The sequence below is a fragment of the Colossoma macropomum genome, unplaced genomic scaffold, assembly GCF_904425465.1.
Source record: "Colossoma macropomum unplaced genomic scaffold, Colossoma_macropomum, whole genome shotgun sequence".
Classification (NCBI taxonomy): domain Eukaryota; kingdom Metazoa; phylum Chordata; class Actinopteri; order Characiformes; family Serrasalmidae; genus Colossoma; species Colossoma macropomum.
Genome location: NW_023494792.1, coordinates 11,246,783 through 11,264,459, shown reverse-complemented (window position 1 = coordinate 11,264,459; position 17,677 = coordinate 11,246,783). Strand labels below are relative to the sequence as shown.

The window sequence follows — 17,677 nt, the reverse complement described above, 5'->3', positions numbered from 1 at the left end:
CGCAGTAACCCATTGTCTCAAGTGGCTTATTGCTTTTATTCAACGACGGCCAACATGAAATATGATAAAATACATCATTGTTCAGAAAATAATTTGAGTTATTATTAACAATAATTGACGCCCTCTTCTCGTGCTGGGGCTGAATCTCAAATGGTTCCCTGCTCCCTGCATCGCGTTGGAATTTAAATACTGGATCCTGCACCCCAACGGTGCAAATTTAGCTAAGAAATAGTCATTTAGGACTCTGCAAAATCCACACTCACTAAATGATGCACTATTTGGCTTTAGAGGCAAGAATTTCTAAACTTTCATAGCACAATATTTAGGGAATACGGAGCCGTTTGGATTCAGCATGGGTTTGACAGTACTTCTGACTGAAACACAGACATTTGAAGCGTGCAAGTCATTCAGGTGACATTTTTTTTAGACTTTTATACTGCTGTTTTACAATTAATCATGCCATAAGTAATTCAATTCAAGCCTGTGATATTACCCTAATGATGGAGCTGTTTAAGCTGTTAAGAACTTACATTACCAGTCTAAAAAAAGATTTTAGAATGGGAACTATCCATCCAACTGGTATTTGACTGTTTGTATGGGGTTCGTTGGAAACACACACACACACACACCCACACACACACACACACACACACACACACACATACACACACACATACATATATATATATATATATATATATTTATCTATTTATACACACACACGTACACACATACATACACAGCTAGCTGTATTAATAACACAGTTTTAGTAGTGGTATTGGTACTGGAATAGCTTTTCCCATAACTAGTTCCAGAGGGAGTTCAACTTTCCTGTCACTCTAAAGGTAATTTCTTTTCATTTTTCAAGAGGATGAGTAGAACTGGAATGGGGATGAAGTACTTGGCTTTTATGGCAGATCGTTCACTTATTAAACCAAATAACTGAGAGTGCATTTTGAGAGAGCATTTTGCATTGCTGCAGTGAGTATAGTTGCCAATGTAATAATGTAAAATTCAATACTCATAACCATGTCCTCAAAAACCCAACACTGCATGATAATAAAACTGAAAGGCAGTCAGAGTTGAGATGTAAGCAAGTTAAGCAGCGACTCCAAGCCCCAACTTTGGTGTACAGTAACAAACATTTGGATGGATGTTTTTAATCATCTTAGGGATATTTAGATCTAAAAGCCTATGCTTGAATGCTTTTACTTTGTTTCTAGGACACAAGTAAAATCTGATTTTGACCGTTATGTATGAATAGGAGAGAAAGAGAGATTTTTGAACTGCTCCCCAACAAGCAGTTGTCAGAAGCCAACAAGGTCTCAGCATATGTAGAACTTTTTAAAGCTTGTTAGAAAGCATCCCAGGTGGCTCCTCAATGAAGCTGCTTGAGAGAATGCCAAGAGTGTGTAAAACTGCATCAAGGCAAAGAGAGGCTACTTTAAGGCATCTAAGATATAAGACTTAAGAAATGTTTTTACTTTTTAAAGACATTTCTGGTGACTCCATAACTCCCCATGTGTTATTTCATAGATATGAAGTCTTCACTATTATCCTAAAATGTGAAACAAAAAGGAAAAAAAAAACCTTGATGAACAAGTGTGTCCAAAATTTTGACCGGTACAAGACCCAAGGTAGCTGCAATTTTGCCCATTCCCCTTGGCTGTGTTATTTCCAAAAACAAATTCTCATTAATGAGGTAGGAGAGACTTCGATTGGCTTTGACCTTTACTTTTGTTTCAGCGCAGCATAAATATCCCAATTTGTGCAAAAGACTTTCTCATCTGTCTCTGCCACTAATTGTGTGGCGCTGTTGCGAAGGGACAAACAGGCGAGTCACTGACCCAAAACCAGGCAGAAGTGATTATTAACAAGCCCTCCGAGTATTTCAGCTGCCCATCAAAAGTGAACTCAATGTATTCATTACACAAAGAGCTACAGATGCACCTCTGCTAATGGCGGGGCAAAACATGAAAAGCTTTTGTGTCAAAGGCGGGTGTGCGTGAGCGCAGGAACTGCTTGTTAATCAGAGAGTGGATAAACAGACAGGTGTAACCTCGTTTCCACTCGGGAGCCAATCTGTTTTTCTTCTTTCTCTCCCTCCTCTGATACATTTTTTTCCCCGGCCTGGCTAACGGTCTTCCCTCAGGGAGAGGCGTTTGTGGCTGTAGCCTCATCCCTGGTGTTGGGGAGAAGTAGCAGTTTTTTTGTGTGATTGAATGGCTATTGTAGTTTACTCCCATGTCTGAAGCATTTGCAAATGAAAAGCTACATTGGAAATCCGGTCGCCACAGGCTGTGCTCTTGAACTCAGGGGCTTTACACTCCAGTAGATTTCCCACAGGGCGAAAGGCCAGGGTAAAAAGCCACAAAGCAAGGACGATAAGAATGACTGATGTCGGCATGGCCTTTGCTTATCTGTGTCCTGAGTCACCAGTGCATGGAAAACTGAAGATTACCTGAACATCTCCAAACATCTCCTCAGTACCAGTCATAACACAGAAGCAGACAATACAGAACTTTCCATTACAAAGCAAACAGAGCAAGTCTTGTCTCTTAGGATCGCCTTTTACTTTGCAGATAATTGTAAATAGGCTTTAGAGAAGCGTTCATTCGAGGTACTCAGCGTCTAATAACAATCTATTTGTGGGTGGTTGAGAACACAGATACAATATCTATGCAATATCCTGGACTCGCTTAGAATTAAGTCTCTGAGGAAGTTGGAAGGAACAACCAAAGGAAAAAAAATCAGTGTTTCTGATGGAGGGAAGAAATTCACACATCATCCTCAGTCTGTGGCTTGATGGCCAAATAAACACGTCAGGCAAAGCCCCAGAGTACACCACAAATCTTTACAGGCTTCTCTGCAATCACGGGTGAGAGCAGAATACCAAAATACACACAGAGAGTGTTAACATCAGCACTGGAGAGACTCTAGCATACCAGTAAAAGGCCACGAAAAAGCCAAGCCAGCCCACAGCGTACTGGAGGACCCAGGGGAACCAAGGGTTTGGCTTTTGGCCTAAGCAGGCATCTCCCGGGGGGCAAAAACAAGGGTGTGGAGGGAAAAACTGCACACTCATAAAGTGTTGCTGTGTGCCATTGTGACAGACAGGCCCCATTTTGCATGCTTTGACAGAAAGCTGAATTGAGGCAGTCTGCCACACTAGAGAGGGGATGAGCTTGGTAACTTGAATATACGGATATCCAGGATGCATTGTTTCTAATACACATACACTTATTGCACTGCATATCTATAAGCATTGTTTAGAGGACTTCCCACTGGAAAAAATGAAATAAATTAGGTACTATATCTGAGGGTTTGACACAGAACTGAAGAGTATGTAGGAACACAAGTAGCTAATATGATGACATCCAAGCACTCTTTATGCTACATATGGAAATATTCCAAACAAAAATAAGACATCTGTACAGTTTAAAGTTGTAAATCTTTTAGTTATTGTTCTGTAGGTCAACTGGTGGCATGTTAAAGGAGAAATCCACAGCCTTCAACTGTAGAGATGACAACAAAATCAAATGGTGCATCACAGAAATAGATGGATTTATTTACAGTGGTGGTGATAGGAACCAGGGGTCGTGATGTATACAATGCAAGTATAGCCATTTTATTTACTATCCAAAATGAACAGTAAACCTACACGTGTCTTCTGAGTTTTTATATGTAGTGCTGAAAATGGTAAAATAATGGTCAATCATAAAAAAAACATGGGGACTATATTGCCTTCCAATGCCCTACATGTAGTAGTTAGCAATATTGGCAAAAATTATATGACAATAAACTTAAAATTTCTGATGGTCTTGGTATATATCACGTTGTGTGTGTATGTGTGTGTGTACTTATACATATATACTCAAAATCATTCCAGATGCTTAAGTAAAGCTATTTGTGTAGGCTAACAGTACAAAAGAAACATTTTAAACAACCAAAGTAAATCTGAAATATTTTTCTTGTGCATAATGGTAAAAACAAAACTGAACAATATTTAATAAATATTAAAAACCCATGTCGATATTGCTCTCTAACACTAGCAGGTCTGGCAAATAGTGCTGAATGTTGTTTCTTGTCTGAGTTTCTTCAAGGAGGAAGTTGGCTTCTTATTCACCAGCTTTTTGTTCCAATTTACTGTCCCCCTTTGAAATTCATAAATTCAAATAAGAAGCCAATTTCAGCTTCGCTGAATTTCTCAAGTCATTTGTCTCATATGTATGTCCCATATCCTCATATCGCCGACCGTCAGACATCGCAGGAGTTTTGAAAATATTAGTCATTCATGCTTCACTACCAGCTGTTTTGCATACAAGGCTCTGATCACAGAGTCATCTGATGCAGATGACCAAGTTAGGCAGCTTCTCAGGTGGCAGAACAGTGGCAGTCTGGTGTCCATGTTCAGCCAAGGCTAATCCTATGCTTACCTTATGTCTGCTGCCTCAAAGACAAAGTTAACTAATGCGTTTACATTTTTAAATTGAAAATGTGACTGAAACATCAATGATTCAGCCATTCAGCCAAATGGGATAGCGTTAGCATGGTTGTATGTTGAGTTAGCTGTGCTTATTTGCGACACACTGATATAATGATTATGACAAAACACATATTTGAGGAAGAATTTGACCGGTAAACCGGATGAACCTGTATATCACCTACTACTGCATGCACATCTCTGCCATGAATGGATTTTTAGGCAGCATATTTATGACCATTTTATGTAATAACTTTCTGTAAGTTCAGTAAGCTTTTAAAAGCATTGAACACTTGAGACGTCTGGTTCCCATCACCACCACTGCGAATAATTCTCACTTGGTAAGCTTTTCCAGACAGAAGCATTTCAAATTAAACCACCGTGAATGACTCTGTTTACATGTTAACCATTTAAATAATTACAGACTTAATTGTTTCCAATCACTTTTTATGCTAGCTTGGATATTTGAATATCATTAATGGTTAAAACACCCATCCCTACTGCAGCGTGTGAGGCAGAGCACGTGGGCGCGAGCCACAGACTCCACAGGGTTCAGTTACAGACAGAGATAGATAGAGTGAGGGTGAGAAAGAGAGAGAGAGGGAGGTGGCTACAGGCGACTGCAACACAACAGACCCTCGAGAGGCGTCTCCCTGTCTCAGTAAATGAGCGCGGGGCCAGCGGGGGTTTGGCACAGACCCACTCCACTCCTCTCCAACATCACGCCACCAGCACGCTGCTTAATTAAAACCATACCAAGAGAAAGAAAGAAGAACGAATGTTGAAAGATGAGAAAGATGAGTGCAAAGAGGATTGCGTTTATTTTGAGGGAAGAGCAGGGGGAAACCCCTGACGGAGAGAAGAGGATACAGATAGATGCGGGACTTTCCGAAGGGCAACGCATTTCACCATGGCAAAGATACAAAGTGATGCCTTATCAACATTACCATCTATGCCTGGAGTGGAGAAGCTAAGAGAGAGAGAGACAGAAAGAGACAGAGAGAAAGACAACGAGAGAGAGCCAAGAAGGATCAAAGCAAACATTTTGCCTGTGGCAGCCAGCGCTATCTGTTATTACTGGTGCATTACAGTAACAACTAGTCCTATATATCTGGTATATTCACATACAGCTTTGACGACATTAAATATGTCCCAGCTCTAGACTTGCATGTGCTCTTCTTACACCTGAAAAGAAAAACTAAATAAACAAAAGAGTGACTTACGACAACCCTTCTCGTCACTCTTATCGAAGCAGTCTGGAAAACCGTCACACTGCCAGCTCCCAGGGATACACAGTCCATCCCCACACATGAAGTTTCCCGGGATGTTACACTCAGTGGTAAAGTTATTCCCAGGAAGAAGCTGGCTGTCTGAAAACAAAAGAAAAAAAAAATCACACTACTGTTAGTACTTACAGCACTCTAAAATTACAATATATACAGAAACACACTTTAGGGGGTCAACTGTTGTGGGAACATCTAGGGCCTCTCCAAGTCAACTAGTTGACCAATATGTGGTAGTGTTCTTGGTCAACCAAGATGTTGCATTTTTGTATGTATTTATTTATTTATATATATGTGTTTGTCCAATGTATGAGTGAATTGTAGTTCAAATTTGTAGACATTACTACATATGGATATTTTGGACTGTGCAGCTAGTGAGTTTTTGTGTAAGTTTAAGTATCACTCTATTTTGTTGAATGTATTATTCAAGTGCATCAGTTGTGCACTGATGGAAAGATGACCAAGACCAAGACAGAAGCAACTACTAAAAAAAAAAAAATACTGCACTTTAAAATTTGTAAATATGATTTCAAGATGGTGGAATGTAAACTGTACAAACATAATTTCACTTACCATAAGGGCTAAACAATTAATCGATTTATATCAGAACCACAATTTGAAAGAGTGCAATTTTCAGATCACAAGAGCTGGAGTTTTAATTACATCTTACATCTTATCCTCTTGCTCAACATTGTTTTAGCAAGTTTTATGTGGGGAAATTTAATCTAATAAGGCAGAGCTGGTGATCTTGCAGTCTGCCACAATATATTCAGCTTTCAAACCTCCGAAAACATGGATGTGCTGGTCTATTTAGGCCTGTAACTTAATTTATAGAAAATAATTTGCAATACTGGTCTGAAAAATTGCCATTAGATATTTTGCCCCTAAGCGTTCAGCCCTACATATTACAATACAATTTAATAGCCATTTTTTCAGGGATGGGCGGGGAGGGGGGGTAAGGTGATTTAGTTGACATTTGTTTGAAAATCAGGCCTATTGGTCGACCACAAAGATCCTTAGTCTGGGACAGCCCCAGTCCTGTCTAACACAGAAATCTCCTTACCAACAGGAAACTCCTAAGCACTGAACATCTGCCACATCATGCATTATGATTTTTATATAAAAGAATGACATTATCATCCAGAGTAAGTCTCACACAGCGTAGCTTTGTGACATGACATTTATCCATAACTCAGATAAAACATTTTAAATGTTAATTAATTTCACTCTTAACAGCTCAACCATCTCACACAAGAAAGCTTTAAATATGGAAAAACCAACTTCTCAAACTCTGACCTTCTATCCAAACCAAGACAACAAGACTAAGAGAGGACGAGGACAAAAAGAGGAGCAAACTGAAACTAGCACAATAGTCACAGTTTTTCTGCTGGGGACAGGATGAGAGGCCAGTTTCAGATGAATAGACACTAATGTGGGTCAGACTGCCTGGCGGGGAGTTAAGACTAATGCTAATGAGGAGCGCAGAACACAAGGAACTTCTGACTTGGGAAAACACATTCATTCATAGATGACAGTGGCTTCAACGTGTTCGAGGTGCACAGCAAAGCTTGAAAAAATGGTGATAGATGAATTTACTATATATGACGTGCAATGAACATTTCATTTTATATTTTACATTATTTTGTTGTGGATAGTTATTTTAAACTTAGACTATTAGTGTGGTTTATTTCACAAAAATAGTGATACCTAAGGCTGTCAAACAATTGAAATAATTTATTGTGATTACTCACATTTCTATTTGTAATTAATGGCAATCAATTGCATTTGTCCAAGATTGTCCAATGCCAAGCCTTGGCTAGAGGGGTATGAGGCACCTCAGTATTGGGCTGTGGGGCAGTAGAACTGCGTTCTCTGGAATAGAACTCCATCAAATTCCTTAGGGATGAGCAGAAGTAGTGTTTGTATCAAGTCATACCAGCGTTATGTGCATCTTCCCACCTGGAGCACATGGAAACCCCTTAAATTCCAAGGCATATTACAGTCTAAGACTCATTATTCAGTAAATACATGGGAAAACAATGCAGTCTGGTTGAGTTATACTTGCGTTATAGAAGTGAGGAATGGAAGTCTGGACCTGCTGGCTGGCCTGGCCATTTAAAGTGTTAAAATACTACAAAGCCTGAAGCAAGCATTCAATCTTGGCGAAATGAACAGAGTTGGCTAGAGAACAAGTGTCCAGTCTTATCCACAAAGGGCCGGTGTGGCTTCAGGTTTTCATTCCAACAAAGAAAGAGCACATATGATCAGTTGTTTGAAGACTGAGACCAATTGATTAAACAGCTGGAGTCATGTGTGCTCCTGCTTGTTTGGAATGAAAACCTGCTGCCACACCGACCCTCTGTGGATAAGACCACCACCGATAGACAGGGCGTACAAAGGCAGCTGGTTATGCCACAAGTAAATCATGTGAATTATAAACACATTCAAACATAGCAGCAACGTCTCCTTTTCCACATTTAGTCACCATCTCTATTCCTTCCTCACTTGCTCCCCAGCCCTGCACCCTGTAACGGCGCCCCCTCCTGCCCCAGAGGACCTGATGTAAGGCCGTCTAATGTCTCACGCAATAAAGCGGAGAAAGAGCGAGAGAGAGAAAGGAACTGAGCGTCTGCTGCCAAGCGCTTTTATCTGCAGCTCTCCTAATTGTTATTTCTGTAATGTTCCACTTTAATTGGCAGCAGGACCTGCTCATCAGTGCAGACTTTCTGATGGCTCTCCAGTGACTTTTCTTCACCGCACAACACTTCAGTGTATACAACCACACACACACACTCACACACACACAATTCATATTTGTATGCACAAAGGTTCTCTCTCACTCTCTCCTTCACACACATTCCATCAAACCCAGACACACACACACACACTCTCTCTCTCTTTCTCTCTCTCTCTCTCTCTCTCTCACTTCCTCTTCTCTCTCTTCCTCTGTTTTTTCCTCTTCTTTCTGTTTCAGAATCAGAATCACTTTTTTTCACAGCTTGCTTCCTCTTTTCTCTGCCTCTTCTCTCTCTTTCCCTCTGCTTTTCACTCACTCCCTCCTCTCTGCTTTTCTCTTTCTTGTTTACTCTCTCTTCTCTTTATCTCTGTTTCTTGCTCACTTCCTCTTCTCTCTGTTTCTCGCTCACTCCCTCTTTTCTCTCTGACTCTTTCTCCCTCAGTCTATCTTTCTCTCACTTTCTTTTTTCTACTTCTCTCTCTACCTTTCCCACCCCCTCTCGCGCTTTCTCTCTCTCTCTCTCTCTCTTTTCTCCCTCTCTCTCTCTCCCTCAGTCTCTTTCTCTCCTTCATTCTTCCTCCCTGTCACTCTCTCTCTCCCCACACACTTCATAGGGTATGCCTGCATAACAATGGCTCTGTTTTAAAGGGGAGGGAGGTTAATTGGCTGGCTGCGCTGAGAGAGAAGCAGAGTGGGACTTTGTAGGAGGCATTGATTGATTTTAATAAAGCTCACCCCTCTGGCCTACAGGCCAGCACTGCCACAGCCTATCAGAATTCTGCCCAAATCCCTCTCACACACAGGCAGCAGCGACTACACACTGAGGCCTTTCAGTCTGAGATCTTCGGTCCGAGATCAGCTGTAGGGTTTCCTTCACGTATGACTAAGATTACAGTCTTAGGGCCAGATGTACATACGTGAGAAGACGAAGCATAAAACGTTCACATAACAGCCACAACATGCGCTTGTCTAAATTAACGCTCAGTTTACTTAGCTAAAGCTGCAGTTAATCACACAAACTGTGCAATGCTTGTGAGGTGCAGCATTTAAAAGACTCAATGAAATAATAGTAACTGTCAGTGATAGAGTGGCAAACAACAGGTGCAAAAGAGAAAATGCAAATGGAGTGATAGAGACATAGTAGTGTGTAGTAGATGGGGGCATGGTTTAGTGTTGGAAAGGAGTGGTCTGCCACCAGTTTATTTCTTTATGTTTTGTTTGCTTTTAGAAAGTGCAAACTGAAGTGCAAATAAAGGATCGGTCATCAGTGCAGGTCTATGGCTGGGTATGTTGTCTGGGTGCTGGTTCATGAACTTGTTATACAGCGTGAATAAATAAAATGAAAAATATTCCAGAGAGGTGAATTTGGGAAATAACATCACAGAAAGTCAGTGTTGTAGGATTTACTAAGTGAATTCTAGAGAGAGCGTCTGGACGGTTGAGACAATGTCTTTGGTAAACTTTTTTTCAGTCTTCAGGCCTTCAGTCTTCTTCTTCTATAGCTACCGTGACTGCTGCCATTGTGAAAGGAAGTCTCCAACAAAACGCCTCTGAGATTCACTAATTTACATGTGCTTTTCAACTTATTAGTAGAATGGGCTGTTGCCCAGTGTCTGTGGCTTTGAGTTACACTGTCTAAAAATAAAATTATAACTCTGTTACCATTTTTTATGCGTCTTCTTTACACGAGTATGTAATTTAAAGAAAATAAAAAATACAAATAAGAGCGAAAGTTCTAGTGTGCTAAAAATTGAATAAAAAATGGACAGAAAAGCCAAACCTTGGGAGGACTAAATATTAAAGTATAATTAAGAATTCAAAATACTGTTTGTGATGGCATTTTCTCTGCGTAGCAGTGCGCCAGTGTGAGTGCAGAACATTCAAACTTACAAAATAGAAAGAAAAAACAATAAACAATACATTCTACTTATTAATTTCAGGGCCATTTGTTCAAGAGGCAGGAAATTTAATGTAAAAGTAGATGCTACTAGTTTCCCAAACTTTAGTAAACTGAATGGAATATGTAACAAGCTGCACATCTCCACATATTTTGCTTTTGTTATCACTTTTTCACTTTTTCTTTGTGCTCAATCCTCCCTTAAAGTTATATGCATGATGCAGAGAAAAACATTCTGTGTTTTTCCATGTACGTGGCGCATAAACTGTATGTTTATGCTTGTATGCTAATTTCATAGAAAATACGCATGCCTTTCCAGGCAGAATGTGTTCCCTCCGCACTTGATCTTAAGTGCATTTATTCCACTGTGAAAAACTGAATTGAGAAGAACAGACTACATAACAAGCAGTATGATATCCATTACACACAACCAAAGTTTACATGTAAATATAAAAACTGAACAAACTGTACCAACTAAACTTACTAAGGTCACCAAGGATAAAAGAGACACTACAATAAAACGACAGTGATCCAGCTATAACACATAACAATCATAAATATTCATAATTAATGTTAAAAAGCCTAATAGCAGTATCCAATGAAACCTGACAGGGCCTACATCAGTCGCTGAGGCCGAGATATTTGAGGCCCAGAGTCCATCTTTGCTCGTCTGTCATAAGGTTTCTGAAAGAGCTTTTATGCAGAGAGACAAACTCCTTCCAGCCACAACACAAGCGCATGTGACAACACTGCCCTGAAAGTGTCTGCTGTCCATATGACTACAAAGAGCTCTTACGTAACGTGCACACACACTCAAACCCCGCATGCACGGCATACGCACTAAAATGACAGCTTAAAACAGTCAAAACAGTAACGCATGAAGAGGAGCACTGCTCTAAAGACACAGAGATAATGCTATAGTGAAATGCAACTCACTCTCTAAAGCCTTTTACAATAATCCTGCCTTCAGGTGGGGTTTTCTTTCACACGCTCTCCCTCTTCCCATCAACTTCACTCTCTGCTTCTACGTGAGCGCTGTACACATGCACTGACATCACTTTCAGTAAGACACAGCAAGCAGTATAGAAGAGAGACGACTGAGAGAGTGTGTTTCTATTGTATGCGTGTGTGGACTTCAAGCCAATACTGTTACGGAGGAGGAAGTAGATGACAAGCACGCTTCAAATTTGAATCACTGCTGTTCATTGAGGACACTGCAATCGCTTACATCACTTTGCCAAACTTGAATCACAAAGTTTCTACTGCACGACCAGCTCCTGTCTTTTCCTTTCTCAGATAGACACGATGATGAAAGAAGGCCTGTGTGCGTGTGGGTGCATCTCCATCAGCACCTCAGATGGCCTCACAGAGCACAGTCAGCTATGTTTGAGATCTGAACCCCCAGACAAGTACAGCTCTCATCTGCTTCCTCTGCAGCTGCTGAAGGTTACTGCAATAGTGCTACACTATGGGGTTTCCATCAGTGCTGGTGCCTGTCACCGAGAGTGATGGAGCTGTCTCGCAGGACAGACATCTGCCTGTTGTCCCTACTTTGACAGGAATGGTCCTTCTGACTGACATGCAAAATGGCAAACCACAGTCTGTTCTGTCTGTGTGACACAGGTGATTCTCAAATCGGTGCTAAAGCAAAACCAGACCTGCAGGACACAAAGTAGTATACCTCACAAGACTATCTCACTCACTGCCTCAAAGAACACTCCTGAAGGACTTCTAAAGATGTAATGCTGTGAAGTTCCACCCTTTTCAAACCAGCCATTATATCTTAGTCAGAAAGGCGCACCACTGGCAAAAGTTCCATCGTAACTTTGACTGAAATAAACCGATGGATGCAAGTGAGCACATACAGATGTGCAGAGAGCAAATAGCAACATAGCTGACAAAAATCCAATAGTTGTGGCCATCTTAGCATACAACAAATATCAGACGGTCCATGAACCTCTATGAGCACCTGAGACTAAAACTAGTGATGTACTCAAGCCACGTACTGAACTAGAAACCTGGCTTGCCTTTAGCTTGTGAGACCCAGACTTTGATTTGTTTTCACAAAAGTGTACTGAATTTTGTACGCTTTAATAAGGGTGAAATGAGTTTATAATCCTTTCTTCAATTTTAAATAATTCAATCTACTACAGCCTAGAGCAGTTAATAAAGATAGTCAGAGGCCTAAATATAATCAATAGTCACAGCATGAGTGTTGTGAGCATTAGAAGAAAGTGAGAAAAATGAGTCAGTTGTGAATAGTGAAGTTCACACACAATGACTTCCTGGTTTGCAATGGCAACAATGGCAACAACAATATAAACAATATTACAATATTTGAGAGAGAAGAAAAAAAGAAAAACTGTGTTTAACTTCCTACTGTCTCATCTGTCTTGAATGAATTTGTAATGCTTATTCAACAAAGTCGATTAGCTGTTGCTTGTCAATTGTAGAAGTACTTGTTTGACTGACTGACTGACTGACTGATTGATTAATTGATTGATTGATAGATTGACTGATTCATTGACTGATTAATTGATTCATTGATACTTTTACTGCCATGCAACATGTCGGTGATAATTGTTTCCAGTGTAATTCAACTCTGTAGTAGCACAATACACATAAATACAATATAACATATATATACAAAAGCAGTGTATGATACAACATACAATATACAACATACAACAACACATAGCACAGGAGAACCATGGAAAATTACACAATAACTTCATCAGCACATTCTTACAAAGGCTGGAAATCTTACAGACAGACTACATAAAATACCCTACTTCAGTAAACTTATCACTATAGAAAAAAGCTATTCCTGAAACGAGTTGTCTTCGTTTTTAAAGATCTGTAGCGCCTCCCAGAAGGAAGCAGATGAAAAAGATGGAACGCTGGATGAGAGGAATCTGTAACTCTTCTCTTTGCTCTTTCAAGAGTGCACTGAGTATAAAGTCATCCAAAGGAAGAGGTCTTCCAATTATCTTTGATGCTTTACATCTATGTTTACTTAAAAACAAAAACTCTCTAAAATGTCCTGTAATGTTCTTATGACACATAAAGTTATTCTGACAGTTCCGAACACACGACAGGAAGCACTGGGGGCGATATACACAATAAAAATAAAATCTCTTGTCACACAGAAAGAACTTTGAATACTGGCAGAACTGAGATTCATCAATCAATAGTCAATCAATCAATATATTACTAGATTAATAGACTGGAAAACATAATCCTTACTTGCAGTCCAAATGTACACTGTATTTATAAATGTATCTCTGATGTAACTCACTGAGAAGTTCCCCTAAATAACTCAAACACTCCATAAATTTTGGAGACGCCTATTTTGCGTCTATGGACCTCCTGTCGCGTGCTGGATGAGGCTGGCACTCTGTCAGGTGTTGGCATTTTCACTATGCCTCTTAGAGATGCTCAGACGCAGTGATTCAGCCAGCTCATGTTTCTCAAACGCTGAGCGTCAGATCGATGGCAAGGATCGGATGGCCTTGTCTCATCCCAATCCTCTCAGCCCTGTCAGTGTGTTAACAGTAATTTGATGCGAGGATGGGGAATGGAGCAGGCCAGGGACGAAACAGGCCAGTGGTGGCGTGGCAGGTGGCGTGCCAATTATGCCGGGCAAATATTGGCTCCTTCCTGGCTTACTTTAAGCTTCTGCATGGCCAACCCAGACACGCCTGCACCAAAGGAGTCATTTCTATTAGTCACCTGCTACGTTACTGCCTGTGTTAGGGGAGCACACACACTCACGCACACACTTACACACTCAGAGAAACAGTACGGAAACAGAAAGTATGGATACTGTATCAAAATTATGAAAAAAAAAATTATATATATATATATATATATGCTTCAGTAAAAGCCAAAAATCAGCATTTAAAAGTACTCAAGTATATAAAAGAAAAAGTAAACGTTAAATAGAATTTTTTTTTCAAAACATTAACTTTACTGCTAGACACAAGTTTGTAACACTCTATGTAACTCAGCCTAGTGAGTCTAACCCTTTTTAACAAACTCACAAATGTTTCTAAAATACTTAAACATCAGAACAAACTACCATCCATACCAATCAACCATTGCATTCCACAGCATTCTCCCTTGGTCAGTATCCATCTCCACTGCACTCCTGCTCTTCATCTTCCACAGCAGTGCGCTGTTAGCCAGCGCAGTTTCTTGAGCAAAATTGAATTAGCATAGTTATGGGCAGTTTCATTTTACACTAATATGAATCAAAATGGATTGGCTGTGGGGAATTGACTGATCGACTAGAGAAAAATGAGAAAAATCTAATGTAATTTCAATAACAGACCAAATCAGAATGCTTATAAACATAATGGTTGGCTATACTTCCAGGCGGATCTCTTGTATTCAGTTAGCGTGGAAGCAGCTCAATTTATGGCACAATGAACAATAAATGCAAACAAAAATGACATTGACAATAATGGTACACTTGCAACTGAAAACTGAAAACAAACTCTTTACTCTTACAGATGAAGATAAAATGCCAAGCACTATTACATCACCAATAAATGCACCAGAATGTAACCTAGGGCTGTACGTTGATGTGCTGAATGCTATTTTTTAGAATTATTATTTTATAGATGGTTTGACTTAAGGCGACATAAACTCTAAGAAGTTAAGGCTATTAGCATTTATGCGACAAGGTACATGAATGAGTGTTTTTACTCATATATCCACTCAACTGAGAACAGTTTAAGCTTTGATTGATTCTACACATGATCCGGTGTAAATGGCAGAACAGTGCAGTACAGCGTTTCCTATCAGCCAGTAAGGTAAGCGAACTGGCAAGCAAGGTTAGAAGCTTTAGAATGACATAAAAAGACCCCAAGACCATTAAATCATTAATCAACGGTTTCAGCTGCCTCTTGAGCAGAAGTTCAGTTCATGTTAGGGTCAGTTCTTGTCGTTGAATGTGCAGTGAGAAAACAGCCTTATAAAGCAAATGCTTCTATACCCCACAATGGCCGGTGCAACTCTATGATCATATTAACCACACAAAGTCAAGAAGTTTAGTGAGAAGATTAGTTTAACAAAAGCTTCTGTTTTTCTAATATCTCAGTTAAATAAATCTCAGGATTAGCTGCAGTGCAGGGCTACCTGCATTATCCACCCGGTAGTACGTTCTTTGCTGTTGTGACATAATGTTGATTTGTCCTATACTATAGAAAATCTTTCAAAGTAGCCTAATACACAAGTACAGTAACAAGGTGCAATAACTCAGGTATTTCCCACCCTTGCATTAATTTTAATGTGTGTGCGCACAAACATGTAAATGTGTACATGAGCATTAATGTATGTATGCACACGCACAAGTTAATGGGGAAATGACCTTTCCTTTCACTAATACACACTGGGACTGGCAAGGACATGTTAGCAAGTGACAAGAGAATTAAATTTAGCACATGATGTTTTGTGTGTGTGTGTGGGTATTCTATCCTTAGTCACAGTAAGGACTATTCATTTTAAAGACATTATAGGAATTCCACTGATTTATTACAAGCTGTGCGTGATAATATAATTAAGATGTAAAGAAAGTCGCTCAGAGTGTTTTGAAGTGAAACGCTCCCTCATAGAGTCAGAACTGTTCACAGTGGTGGTGATAGGAACCAGATGTTCAAGATGTTTAATGCCTCTAGAAAGTCACATCACAGGAAGCTTTTGCATAAAACAGTTATTAACACTGCCTGAGATTCTGTTTTAGGACAGTTTTGTTATACAGTTTAGGCATAAAACATATATTTTAAATACATTAATGATGGAAAGATGCATGCACGACACTGTAAGGCAAAACAGTCCCCAAGTCTTACTACTATCAACATTACATATAAATACCCAAAAGGACATGCAAGTCTACTGGTTGTTTTGGATAGGTAATAAAAAGGCTATATTGGTGCTGAAGACAATGTGACTCCTGGTTCCTATCACCACCACTGTAATGAAACCGAGTCGGCAAGTTTCTCTACAATGAACCAACAGACATCAAACCACTCTGAATGATGAACTGAATTATGCAGAAGTTAAAAAAAAATCAATAACATTCCCCTTTAACCCAGTCCAGCACTACATTTATCTTCCATTTAGAATGCTGTGTAGTCCAGGACTAAATTTAATCCCTGTCTAGGATATGGATCTAATATTCTCACTTACTCCTGCCTATTAACTTAAATCTGACATCAGCCCCAAAATTACATGACAGAGAGTAGAAAATGTTAGTATTACTACTCATAGAGCGCTCATAGGGCATATCATGAGGTTCGATACCTACATCATCATGCTGTCTTCTCTACCTGCTCAATGGCTTATGGATCTTGACATGCATACAACAGCTCAAGTGCAGGTCAGTTATTGAATGGAAAAGTGCATGACTGATGAGCTACCAGCAACCAAAACAAGGCTGTAGAGCCTGCTGACTAAGAATTCTTCATGAAACACTCTGCAAGGCCTTAACACAGACACACAAACACACAGTTCTGAAAAATCCCCATCAAGTCTGCCTCAACTAATCCCCGCTGTTGCACAAAGCACACCCTACTGAAGATGGGAAATCGCACTCGAGAGAAAAAAAAGCAGTTCCTCCTCACTGTAATGCCAGAGAGAGAAAGAAAGAGAGAGAAAGAGTGGGGCCCATTGTGATTCTGACAGTCGGGGAATAAAAAAGCGAGAGATGGATCAATACAGACAAGGCCCTGAATGGGCTCCTTCCTTTGTGATGGGCTCACAAGGAAAATGAGCTTCTTTTATGGCCGAGAGAGGAAAGTTATTTTCCAATTACAGTGCTTTTAATGGGCCTGGCAGCTCGGGACATTTCACAAGCACAGATGGGGGCTGGAGGCAGTCTGATGGCAGTCGAGAGAATGTGGTGGAGAGAATGCTCCCCCCTTGGTCCCCCTGCACAGCAGCCGCAGGCAAACTCCTCCACCGCCACAGCACCAGATCTGATACTAGCCAGCGCTAATGAGAGCTGTGACAGGTGAAAGCAATGCTGGGATTTTTGTGTTTTGGTGTGCTGAAAGGAAATTAGCACAAAGTATGAGAAAGCATTACTCCTCACGTCAACAGAACACAGAAGCAGTGCAGGTTTACATTAGCATCACACTATTACTACTGTATGTAGAGATAAAACTTAAGGAATAAGAATACTGCTGTCCTATCAAAACCTCATAACTAATTTTAGATCTTTCTTACATGATTTGAGGGCAGCTTTCCTGTACACTGCATGAAGATTTAATTGT

The 17,677-nt window shown here is 40.1% G+C and overlaps 1 protein-coding gene across 1 annotated transcript in view; it reads right to left on the bottom strand.

Annotated features, from left to right (window-relative positions):
- Nucleotides 1-17,677, bottom strand: part of ldlrad3 (low density lipoprotein receptor class A domain containing 3) — a 103,003-nt gene that overhangs the window by 59,345 nt on the left and 25,981 nt on the right. The window contains exon 2 of the mRNA XM_036575931.1: nt 5,707-5,853. Coding sequence (XP_036431824.1) covers nt 5,707-5,853 — 147 coding nt within the window. The remainder of the gene's footprint in view (nt 1-5,706; nt 5,854-17,677) is intronic.